Source organism: Paramisgurnus dabryanus, chromosome 10, assembly GCF_030506205.2.
Source record: "Paramisgurnus dabryanus chromosome 10, PD_genome_1.1, whole genome shotgun sequence".
Lineage (NCBI taxonomy): Eukaryota > Metazoa > Chordata > Actinopteri > Cypriniformes > Cobitidae > Paramisgurnus > Paramisgurnus dabryanus.
Window position 1 is genome coordinate 11,888,683 of NC_133346.1, and position 12,912 is coordinate 11,901,594.

General features: G+C 39.9%; 1 protein-coding gene across 2 annotated transcripts in view; it reads right to left on the minus strand.

Annotated features, from left to right (window-relative positions):
• The window catches only part of cblb (Cbl proto-oncogene B, E3 ubiquitin protein ligase), a 60,216-nt gene extending 47,505 nt beyond the window's left edge, over positions 1–12,711 (minus strand). For both annotated transcript variants that reach the window (XM_065258772.1, XM_065258764.1), the window contains exons 1-2: positions 12,559–12,711; positions 11,853–12,103 (exon numbers count right to left, since the gene is read on the minus strand). In XM_065258772.1, coding sequence (XP_065114844.1) covers positions 11,853–12,103; positions 12,559–12,711 — 404 coding nt within the window. The remainder of the gene's footprint in view (positions 1–11,852; positions 12,104–12,558) is intronic.
• Positions 12,712–12,912: the final 201 nt, after the last annotated feature.

A 12,912-nucleotide genomic window follows, 5' to 3' on the forward strand; every position in this document is an offset into this window, starting at 1 on the left:
AATGGCTGAACTTTCAGTAAGCCGGTCCTCTTCAAAACTCTCATGCTGAGGGGAGACTCCATCATTCCTTTCTCCTGTGTCACTTGCAACACGCTGCCTTACTCAAGCTCATGAGTAAAAGACCCCTTTCTCTACGTAGTTTATTTACCTAACCCATGTGTTCTCTCTTTTGCCCTGTTTGCCAGCAGATGGTTTCATGAACACATGCATAAACAGACAGATAAATATTAGCACATTGTTGATGCCTAAAAGGCATTTACTATAAAAGAACAGCATCCAACATGCACAATACATGACACACAGTCTTATCTAAACAGCAAACAATAATCAACACAATAGCAGCAGACACATACGATTCTATATAACATAAAATGATAGACATAATGTAACCCATAGAGCTCAAAACCACAGAAAGTTACAGCTGTGGACTCTGATATGAAGCTATAAACGCACTCAGAAAAACTCGGCATGGATTTTTTTTGGACCGATTGATAATTGTTCCACCAATGCACTATCGGTGGCGATTAATCGGCAAAACCGATTAATCGGTCTACCTCTAATGCATATGTTCTCTCTTCCTAAAAAAAACCATTTTAATGATGTAAACTTTGTATACTTTATAGCTGTAATGCTTTTAATAGCCTCCAAAGCCAACAAATGCATTAAACCTGCAACTTATGCCAAGATCTACATTTGAGTATAACATAAAATTTAATAAAACACACACCCCACAATTGTATAGCACTTACTATTGAAGTCTACTGGGAGCACTTTAAAAAAAAATTATACAGATAATGTAAAAAAATTATGGTTGGTCACTCTGTCAGTTTGCCTCAATAGTTTTTATGCAATGGTAAACTTATTTTTTGTGATTTATTTTTGATCATTTCTCGATTATTGCATAACTTAGCAATGGAAAACTAAAAATTCCTGTCGGTGCAAAGCTAAGCTCACTGCATACACTCATATTTCTTCATGTACGGTTTTCAAGTGAAGGACTTGCTGTGCTAACCAAGTGGATATCCTGGGATCAAATTTTTTAACCATCACTTCCAGAACACATGAAGATGTGTCTTTTCATTTCCTGTAATAAAGTGAAACTATGTACACAGGGTCTCCTTAACAAAACAACATACTCCTACACACCCAGTGACCACTGGCTCTACATAGCAGCAGGATCGATTGCTGTGTTTGTTGAAGAAGCTCTACATCAGTTTCAATGTCTTCCCAGGAAGTGATCATGTATTCTGCGAGTGAGCAACATTTTGATATATCATAGCATTTTACTGTTTGTTTACAGTGCAAAAATGCTTTACAATGCTTTATGAAAGCACCTACAAACCCTGTATCCTCAGCTCAGACAGAGCCTAGACTGGTTTAAAGAGAATGGACGATTCAAGCAACTTCCTGTTTGAATAGCTCTGCTAAAGTGATGGGACTGTACACAAGCTCGAACTAACCTCTGACTGCACTTACGGGTATGAAATCAAATTGTGCTGATGTAACAAGGTGCATGTGACCTCACATTATTTCATGCCTTGTCCTGGCAACTCATCAGTGACGAAGATGACTAGCTGTAAAAAAGCCAACTCAATAGATAGCTTTATTAATCACAAATTTGTTTCAGCAAGCAGCTTCGCATCTATACGGTAACTAATTCCGTAACGTCTCAACCTCGCAGCTAGTTTTACAGTGTATAGTCCAAACAAATGCTAAAAACAAAGTAAAACTATATCTACAGCCCAGCAACATCCTGTTTCCTGGTAAAGCACAACAGAGCCGAGCAGATTGTTTGGTGATTACTTTAGGAAGCTGCATAGGGTACGGCTGTCAGATCGGTCATCACAGGCAGAAACTTACCACAACAGCTGGACAGATTTCCCATGCGTAGAAATCAACTGCTCTGAAAAGCATGAGACATCTTATGCTCTGCACCAGACAGAGATAATCTGAGAGTCTCCACAGAGGGTCTAAAAGTTTTGGAATCATATCTAAAATATTAAACAATTCTGACACAATTTAAATGATTAAAAAGTCCATCCCTAAAACGAAAATCGCATAGTGTGACAGTACCTACCGAATTAGATGAAGTACCCACTTATCTAACGCTAAAAACACTGTGTTTTATCTAGTATGAATATGGGTTACTTTGAATAAAATTTGGATGTACTGTTTTTGAACCGGGCTCGAACCGGGGCCCTTTTAACTGTGAGAAACAAATGCAATTTAACCACAAGAAACTATTGTTTCCTTGTTCGTTTGCATTTGAATGCAGCTGCGTTACAGCTTTCCTAAATTTTAAATATTCTTTTTGTTAAAATTTTTAAAAAGTTTGCTGGGTAATATCTTCTTCTTCCTTGGGTAACTTCTCTCCCGGAGGTTCACAGGATATTAAAAAGTGTCCATTGAATGCACACTTCAAAATCTTGTTGGAAGTAGTACTACTTTTTGCCTACTGTTTTTTTTTATACTATAAATTATCTCACCTACTGTATAGTATGGAAGTAGGCAATTTCAGATGCAACGCATGACTGTTATATTTGATGACTTTGTATACTTGTCTACAACAACTAGTTTATAAATGCCACTCCAGTTTTCTATTCCAGGAACCTTGACCAAAAATGTTACTGAATCATAATTTTTATACATTTTTCCAGTAATGTGCTCGCTCCCATAATACCACATCAACTCCCAATAGCAAATGTCAAGTCATGACTTTGCTGGGATGTGACGTAAACAAAATTTTCTTGGCTTTTAATGTCCTGCCACGGTATCATTTCCCAAATATTTGAATAAGAAATGAGTCAAAAATTTTTGATATTTACTTTCCTCCAACCTTCCTCTTTTTAAGGGCCAAGGCCTGGCAGCTAGTTCACATGTTCTTAAACTTTGAGCTGTTGTGCTTCCTTGGGAGACGCGAGTTCAAATCTGGCATTTCCAGATCCTGTCGGCTTTCATAACCGCAACATTTCCTGTCACTGTTTCTGTTCTAAGTGGCCAAAAGATGAATTTTAGAACAGATCATGTCAAATTTTTTCAGTCTGTCTATTGGGAACATGCCTCAAGCAAGTAACACAGGTAGCGTGGGTTCTTAGATTTGTTTGCAAAAGTTCCAGAGGCCAGAGAACTGTTCTTATAAAAAAGTGATGAGTTTCTTTCTCCTCCTCTTGTTTCATAATAAATCTGTTCTTTGGCTATCTGTTCTCAGAGAACGCTGCTTCCGGGAAAGTGTGGATCAATATTGGTTTCAGTTGAGGAAGGTTGTTGGGAGGATCTATCCGGCCTTATCAGTTTGATCTGAGCCTTTAAAGACAACATACACACCCTCATAGCTTGCAGTGGGGGCTTGTCCAAGCACTTAACCATGATGTTTTAATAAAAAAAAGGTCTGGGATATCCGGGAGGCTCATTATTCTAATTAAAAACAAGCTGTTTAGAATTAAAAGTTGATAATGAACTAATGAGGTAGCTATTCGCTACCTTAAGGGCACCGATACGAGAAAGCTGCCAGGTAGGAATGCACAAGATCTGATGTAACTAAACAATTTCCATTGAAATTAAAGGTGCCTAAAAATAAATAAACAAATATATTAAAAGGCAACACAATTCTAGGGTGTTGTGGGTGCTTGTCATCACAAAGCCATGTGATTGCTATGGAGTTGTGGGTGGTTGCTAAGAGGTAGCGAGGTAGTTTTGATATTATGGCAGCAATATATGGTGGAAGTATAAAACCATGTCATCAAATTAATTAATCTAAAAAGGTAAACTAAAAAGCTAGGGTTATCAAAATACACGCATTGTGTGTTTATACAAAAATAAAGAGACTGCACGGTATCTCTCACACCCAGAAATGAGTGACACATCCCCCAGTTTGAGTGACAGACTGAAGGCAGCCAATCCCAGAGGGACAAATCCAGTCTGACAGTTTAACAGGCTTTCACACCAAGGTAGCGAGTCAGTCACAGCGCTCCGGGTGGTTTCAGGGCCGTGTCACACCGAGTCGAGTCTTAGGGAAGTTTCTGATCATAGAGAGAGAAGAAAAGAAGATGCTGCCAGCTCAGAGTTTCCATCCTGTGTACTTCAACATACTCTGACAGCACAATGCACAGCCCGACAGAAACGTTTATGTGGTCCCTCTGATGAGGTCACCGCTGTTACAGCGGTAAAAGACAAAAGCTATTCAGAGATCCAGCAGGTGTTCTTCTGTGGCTGCTTTAAACGTCAAGCCTGAGGTTTCATCTACTCATACACATAAACGGTTCATTTCTATCAACTGAATGTATAGAGACGGCTATGAGAATTCATATACAGGCCCACACCTCTAAGAAACTTTAAGTAGTACCCAAGTTGCTTGTCATCTACTGCCTATACAGGCGGTGTTAAAACTACAAATGGAACTTGGTGCTCACCAAGGTTCTCACTTTCACAGAGCAAACACAAAAACTGGGTTTAAATTAGTTAAAAGCATTGTAAGCGATAATGCTTTACAGTATGAAAAAGTATGTATGTTTGTAGTCGATGCATATTTTAAAGTTGGCAGCTTACTACGCATTGGAACAGATCTACGGTTTTCACAACTGTACAAATGTAACACAATTAGGCTACCGAAGGATAACATGTTTCATAAGGATATGATCTGTATGTAGTCAGTGTTTTAAGTGCTCAGACTCCAAGCTGTTTGTTCTCGGCCTGTCTCCAGGGATTTCATTCAAAACAGAAGTGGATGGTGACTGGGCTCAGATGGCCCGCTGGTGTATGTGTGCTGCAGAACATATGAGAAGGAAACAGAAAGAAAGAGGCAAACGCATCACAATAAATCAAGCACGTCAGCCAGACTCCCAGAAGACCAGCAGCACCTAGACACGAACAAAACAGTCCCATATGGACACCCGCGAAAGCTCACTGTTGATATTCAAAATTCAGTCGCCCTAATATGAACACGTATCAAAAACCCCCGCTAGGGATATTCAAAACTACTCATATAAAAAAAAAAATCAACAGTTCTGTGGGTTACTTGAATGACTTTTTAACTAAACGGCTATAAGGAAGGCCTGTGTAATTATTCTGGCTTCGGGTCCACCTGATCCAGATTGAATGCATTTTATGAGGGTATTTACATAACCAAATTCCAGATGGGGTTCAACATAATTGGACTAGAATGCAAAGTCGTTAATATCTAACTGTCTACAGCTAGTACCACTAAATAGAAAAAGAAAAAGAAAAAACGTTTCTACATTCACTAAAAAACAAGTCAGTGTGGAATAGCTAGCTGACCCTCACAACCCATCCCTACACGCCATCCATCCCCTAAACTAAGGAAACAAGGAAGGTTTCTGTTCTGTAAAGCACACATCTTCCGGTGCTGAATCTCACCAGGACCAAACCCAGAAGTCTGAGGGGACATAAGTACAAACATGAAACAAAAGGCCTGTTTTCTCATCTTCTGCTCCTCTACATTTCTCTCTACAAGACATCGAACCACATGCGACGCAGCTGTCGAGACTACTATTGATTTACTGTCGGGTTGATCTGAATCCATTCTGAAGTTCCACCTGCTACCTGTGCCTCCTGTTAAAGAAAAGCAGCATTGACGCGTATTAACTTAGACTAATAGTCACTGAGACGACAAGGAGCTGTCACAAACGGCTTAACGGGGGGCTCCGGTTTCAACTAAATTCATTCTCACCACTAGGAAACGTGTGACACCCACCCACTCAGTTCACAAGCACAAACAGTGCCGCAAGACACTGGAGATAAGCGACAAAGACTGAAATAAAAAGACTGAGAAAACAAGGGACGTATTAGGGAGCCAAATGCAAAAGAGGTGAGCAGATGTTCTGACATTTAAAACCACCAGCAGAGACACAAATGAAACCTCCTCAAAAGCTCATAATTTATCAGATGTTCACTTTGGGGGGGAAAGCGGAGGCGTCCAGTGTGCAAGCTTTTCCAGATGAGATCAGCTAGGTTGAACCGCTAATTTGGGGTCTCTAATAGAGCGGTGGTGCTTTAATGAGACTGCTGACAGTGTGCTGTAGCGCATTAGTCAGTTCATATGGTAAAGCCCCTGAAATTTGGAGACGTGTCTCAAAATTCCTTCCCTTTAATGCATCACCACTATAGGTACACCTACTGGACAATTTTAGCCATTATATAGCGTGTTTGAACTAGCTTGAAATTAGCATTATTGTACAGGGTTTCCTTAAAATGAACTATTAGAGTAGTTATTAAGGCAACACACCAAATACCCAATTTTGAAAATGGTTTTAGGGGTAAGGGGGCCACCATCTCTTGGATCTGAGCATTGCTCGATAAGAAACTTGTGTGTGCTCATGTTAAAAGGATAAATGCAGACAGGAAACAGGATGTTGTGGGGCACTTCCTTTTTAGTGAGTTTTCTTCCAGATGACCAAAACACAGAGGGTTAAATAGTGCTGTGCGCCGGATCAGAGCAAGCAATATTATTATACCTATGCAAAATGCAGCTGAACAGATTTTGTTGCATAGACAGTCTTGCACAGAAAGATAGGGTTGCACAGTGTGTCCGGTATGTGTGCGTGCATCTGCCCTTCCTCTAGAGGTCAAAAATCCAAGCATCTTTCCTTATTGGTCTTAGCCAATGTCTCACAAGGTGTGTATAATGCTTGATTTCTTAAAATTTTAAAATACAGGCTTCTCCGATGAATGCTGCTTCCAAGCAGCTCAATGTTCAAAAGCTGGTCTTTGATCCGTGACTTCCTCAATAATGAAGTGTTTTCCCTCATTAGCCGGGCACCAGATGAACCTCATCATCACACTGCAGAGCAGACGGCGAGGTAACTGAGGCGTGGTGGGCTGGGGGGTTCAGGATATATGGTGTGCGATGTGATTGGCGGAAAAATGGAAGGATGCTAATTGCACTTTTATCCAAACACAGACCTTCACTCATTAATCACAGCACTGGGGCGACGTTTGACATGGCAATTTAAGAGCTACAAACAAAAACGTGGTCAAAATAACACCACGGGAGGATTTATTCAGCCCTCCAATGCAGAACGGATTTCCTTTAAACAATTGAATATAACAAAGAGAAAAAAGACAAAGCAGTAACCAGAAAGCAGGGAGACCCCTAAGCAAAATCTGGCTCTATTCCACTGTTATTTGGCTGTTTGAACTTCATTGTGCCTGTGTGTGTGTGTGTGTGTGCGTGCGTGCGTGCGTGTAAATGACAATTTTTTGTAAAAAAAAAAACATTGGTGGTTAGTTTACAGTAATAACCATTAGCAGAGCTAACTAAACGTTTGTTTGTGTGTGTATAGATGCAGCTGTAAATGTCTGAGGCAGGGGTTGAAAAAAGGTTTAGGGACCCATCTTCCTCTATGGGAAAGTCATTAACCTTGAAGGGTTTTTTTAGCTTGTAAATAACTCCAATTAACTCAGGGCAACATGCCCTTCTGCAGACTATCAAGTGTACTAGGTACTGGCAGATGTGTCATACATCATTATACAGTCTTAAAGAGCATATAAAAGGCACATAAACAATAACAGAAGTCATTTCCTTAGATTCCTGATGTTTTGGGAGATTACCTCTTGTTTTATTGATTATCAAATGAAATGAAAATATTACATTAAAAATAACATTAACTAAAGCATTAGCTAAAATGGCATTTGTACAGTTACCTATTAGAGATGTGTAGCAAGTGTGTAGTTCAGAAGGCACCAAACAAACATACAACTACTTCTTTATTTTTTTTCTTAGAGTTTATCTTTTGAAGATGCTCTCTGCTTCCTTAGAGTCAAAAGAAACCCAGAACCTTCCTTTAGTTCCCCTACCGAGCGGTTTCAAATCCACAACTCTGTTTCCATCAGAGTCTGCACTTTCACTTCAACTTCTCGTCACTGACGCAGACGACGTCTTAAAAAAGATAGAGCTGCATCAGTGACCTTTTCCACTGACTCCCAAGAAAAATCTCATTTGTTGCCACATTAGCAATTATGTTTAGTCTGTTCTGACAAAGCAGGAAGGTTCAAGTGCCATTCAGTGCCATTGAGTTTTAAGGGTGTGTTTCTGTGTGCTGAAGGGCTGTTAATGTAACATTAGGCTCTGTGTACCTTAATGTGTTGAACCTTTCTGTTTACTCACAACAGATGGTAATGGGCTCCAAAAGATGGCAGTTACAAGCAACCAGAACACTGTGTTTATCCACAGTAAGTGTTCTCTGCGGATAAAACAAAGAGGTGTGTGATATGTGCAAAGCTACATGTTTTTCAAACGAAAAGGGTGTACACACCAAACGCGAAATCAACGATATACATGAGCAGATTACATACAAAGTCAATGCAAAGGAGCGAATAGACGGGAACTCGCACAGAGCGATGCGCATGATGTGAATTGGGCGGCACAATTGTCGCAAAAACACCTGCTATGTGCCTCAAATGCATCTTTGCACAAGTTGAAAATATTTAAAGGAAGCTAAAAATTTGCATGACACAAAGTTAATTCCCGTTAGTTATCTAGAGCGAGAAATGCAATGCTTGACGTTTGGTGTGTATGTAGCATTACATGTAGGTTACTTGAACGACTAGTTGTTTAGATGGTCTAAAGGATGCCCTGTAAAATTAAATCTCACCCTATTCTCATTATAGCCAATTTTTAAAGTAAAAAAAAATTGTCCAAAAGAACAATTTGCTCACACGGAGCGATTTGATGTGCAATTATTTTGCCAATCACAGAACGGGGTACCTAAAGACATTGCAGACATTTACATGTGTAGGATTGTGTACAAATTTGTGGTCAAACATGAATTAAGGATGGTTCATGAGTGACGGCGGTAAACATCCTGTGTTTTAAGAAAATTGTAAACATTCCGGAGAGCAACTTACATCAGTGTTCAAGTCTACATAGGCAGACATGCAAAGATGGCAAAAGTATAAAGTACCTGATAACAGCAAAAAACAAGAAAAACTTTCCAAAACTTTTTAAAGGGGACTTAAACAGGCTGCTACAGAAAAGCATATAGCCTTCAACTGAAGGGATATTAGATGTCAAGCATGCCATACAAAATTCTGAGCTTGAATAATTTCCCCTGCCTTTTTCATTTGTGGAGGTGACAGGGATGCAAAAAGGAGCGTAACCCAGCAGCCTGCTCGTCCATCAATTACCTACACACGAGGATAAATACACCATGTGATTTCATAGTTACAACAACGTGCCAATGCAAAACAGCTCCCTGGACTGTCCCTGCTGTCTGTGGCCTGCGTAAAGGCCAAACCTCAGCTATTTATTTCAGAGTTTGAAAACAGAACATCTAAAGACTGTATCTCCATCACACCTCAAAACCACATGAACATTAAAACATTTGTTTAACTTCTTGGTGAATGACAATTTAGATACATATAGAAGTGTGCAAGTAAGTGAGAAAAAGTTTTGTGAAGTTCTGCATTTCTTTTGGTCTACTGCACACCATATTTTTTTCCACAACGCAATCTATCTCTGCCAAACAAAAAGACACCAAAGAAAGAAATAACATAGTCCAAGCTCATGAGATCATGATCATGAACTCCAAGCCATTTCAGACCTATATACAGTGAAGCCTGCCAACATCCTCTAGATTCGATACATCCGGCCCATTCATGTCTTTTTCAGACCGCTGTTTTGCCTTGCTTTTAACGTCAATACTAATAGATAGTAATGGATTTAGACCGTTCCAGTAAGGAGAACAGAACCACAGTATAATCATCCAAAAAGGTTGACGCTGTCAACTCACGTGCACTTGCAGAAAACCATCTGAGAGTGGGCGTCTATATTTCTGCTGTACCATTTAAAAAATAACAGCTGTTCCAAATTTAATGCTGTTAAAAATTGTGCAATTGATGAAACAGAAAACAAGAACTGGTTCCCTTTTTCATCTCTCAAGTGGCTTATGGTACATTTTTTGTTTGCCCACAGCTGTCATAAAATGTAAACACAGAAGATTAAAAACACAGATGTGGTCAAGAAGAGATGTACAAAAGGGGGTCAATACTTAAAAGCATTGCAGGTTTTACCTTATCATGAAACTGTATTGGTATTCTGATTCCAAAAATAGATAATACTGATATATTCACATGAATATTTTAACATAAACACAAGGACAATCCGAACTTAATATAAGAAATAAACTCCCACAGCCAAAAACCGATGAAAAGTGAGTAAATGATCACACAACAAACAAAAAGATCACAAAAACATTATATTGTGACCCAGAAACTGACAAAATATAATATAAAAATGCAAGGATATGATTTTTTTCTTTGGGTAAAAATATGATTCCAAAAACTTTAGATTTAATTGGTTTACTGTGAACTGATAGACACCAAATCAGAAATTTAACTCACTAAAAGTTAAGCAATTGTCACTACTTTCGTTCTCCACATACTTCACTGCATTTTGCATTGCAGATATGATATTTATGGCAGGATGGCGCTGAGAGGGGAGGGCAGAAAAAAGCGATCCATTGTTGGTCTCAGGAGCAAAAGTATAATTACTACAGCATATGCAGGGCCTCAGTGAAGATGGCTGGCTGAGAGCCGGGGACCAGTTCTCCATACTGATGTCTCCCCACAGCCCCACCACACTATGAATGAACTCTCCTCTCCACAAGCCACTTCTCTGGCTCTTTAATCCTATTGACTTTTCTGTCTATTCCTTAGTTGCTTTTTCCTCTTTTCACCTGCAATCTCTAAAAAGACACATTACTGTTCCGTCCATTGTGTAGGACAGGAAGCCAAAGGCTGTGAATCGTAATAGAGGATCACTCCCCAGAGATTAGAAGCAGAATGGCATGACAGACATATATAGGCTGTCAAACGATATCTCTGCTTTTGTCCAGAGTGCGAGTCATGGCTCCTGGATACAGCAGGGGTGTCAGACCCGCCTGCCAGACAGTGTCCTCAGGCTAACAAATGCTGCTTTACCTCTCCCGTCACCCCAAAAACACACATGCATTCAGCCCCTCTACCATACACATGGCTTTGCTCTATCATTTCATCTCTGCAATTAAAAAGCTGGGATTGAAAAAAAATGACTTAAACTCTTCTGCCAAAAGGCAGGCCAGAGTCGCTATTCAAAAATACTGGGACGTAAACCAACAACTAAAGTACTCTTATTTCCTGGCAGCATCAAACGTCTTACTTTCAAACAGTGCATCATTTACCTAAATAGTCAGTGGCCTAAATGCAATTTAATCGACGTTAGGTTGCACTTTAAACCAGATACTGGGAATGTTACGCTTGGCTGTCAGTAAAACCGAATGCAAAGATTTTCCCCTTTAGTCAAGGCCTGTGTTTCATGTCTAAAACGCACAGGCCGACCCAGTGTTCTAATGGCCCCCGGGGAAAGCGTTGTGCATGTGTCAGCTTATGCCTGGGACACACTTGGTCTGGTTGGCCCAACAAGAGTTCAGATTCAACAGGGGTCAGACCCCATTATTAGGGCTGCTGTTCTTGATCAAAGTTGCATTTCCATGACAATTAGTTGTGATTCAAGTTGACGTGAAACACCAGCAAAAACTCACTGAACTGACCGATGGGAAGTCACATGACCTGACCTCTTCCCTTGTCCATCTAGCCGAACGGATTAGTGTCGAAAAAGAAAAGACTTTTCGAGTTATGGGATTGACAACCGTGATAAAACTTGAAAGTGGCCTTAAATACCATCTGCTAGTGTTAAAACAGACATCAGCAAAATGTGTTACGCAAAGACACAGGAGACAAAGTAAATTTCCAAGATCCATTCTCTGTCAGAGCCTTGGTCTTTTCATTTCACAATAAAAAAGGGTAAAAAAGACCACAGTGAAATGTAAAGAAGACCATGAGGTAAAGAGGGCTCTTACCTGTCCTGTGACTGTTCTTCATACATTCTCTCTTTGGCTTCCTTAAAGAGGCGGATGGCTCTTTTGGATTTCTTCATCAGGCTGTCGATGTACACTTTGAAATAGTCGTTCTCGCTTAGCTGAACAAGTCTTTGGCTCTCCTCGTATTTGCACAGGATCAGCCTCAGGTGCTGGTAAGCGTCAGGTAAGATATCCAGGATGTACGGAGGACTGTTCTTCAACTGCAGTCTGGGGTTCTGACATAACCTTACCTACAGAGCAACATTGACTTTTGAGCCACATCCATGAAACAATTTTCATTAAATACTGGTAAATATCTATATATAAATGTGGCAAAACTTAATTTTGTAACCTTACAGAATATATGCAATGTGAACTGTTTACTCAGGGATAAGCAGGGGAAGTTTGTTTGATATTTATCAAACAGAATATGATTCCTAGATAGATAGATAGATAGATAGATAGATAGATAGATAGATAGATAGATAGATAGATAGATAGATAGATAGATAGATAGATAGATAGATAGATAGATAGATAGACATTATACATAACAAATACAAATAATAAACTTCCCACGCTTGCCAATGAGCAAACAAAGTCACACTGTATCCAACCAGCGACCTTATGGAAAACTGTATGAGCGCGGGACAAGAGAGAGGAAGCGCTGTTGCGTCATCACCAGGAACACTGTAAACACACTCACTACTTTGTCCATGAGTTTCCATGTCTTCTCTACGGTTCTCCTGTCCGCGGCCGCTTGCTTTGGGGGTCCGACCGCGTCGTGGATGGCGTCAATAATGCCTAAAATACGGCCTTTCCGATTGTTAGGTGGGCGTCCACTGAGAGCAGTTGCCATTTTCTGCACACTGTAACACAGAGACGAAATGTCGCTCCTGAAGGTAACAAAACACACGCGAGCAGATGTGACCATGAATACCTTTTAACCAGACATAGGCTAGATAGGCTAACTTACTACTTTATTCTTTAACTTAGCCAATGTGTCTGTTTTAAACACTAATGATCAATAACTTTAAGTTTACTTTCCCTTTAAAACTGT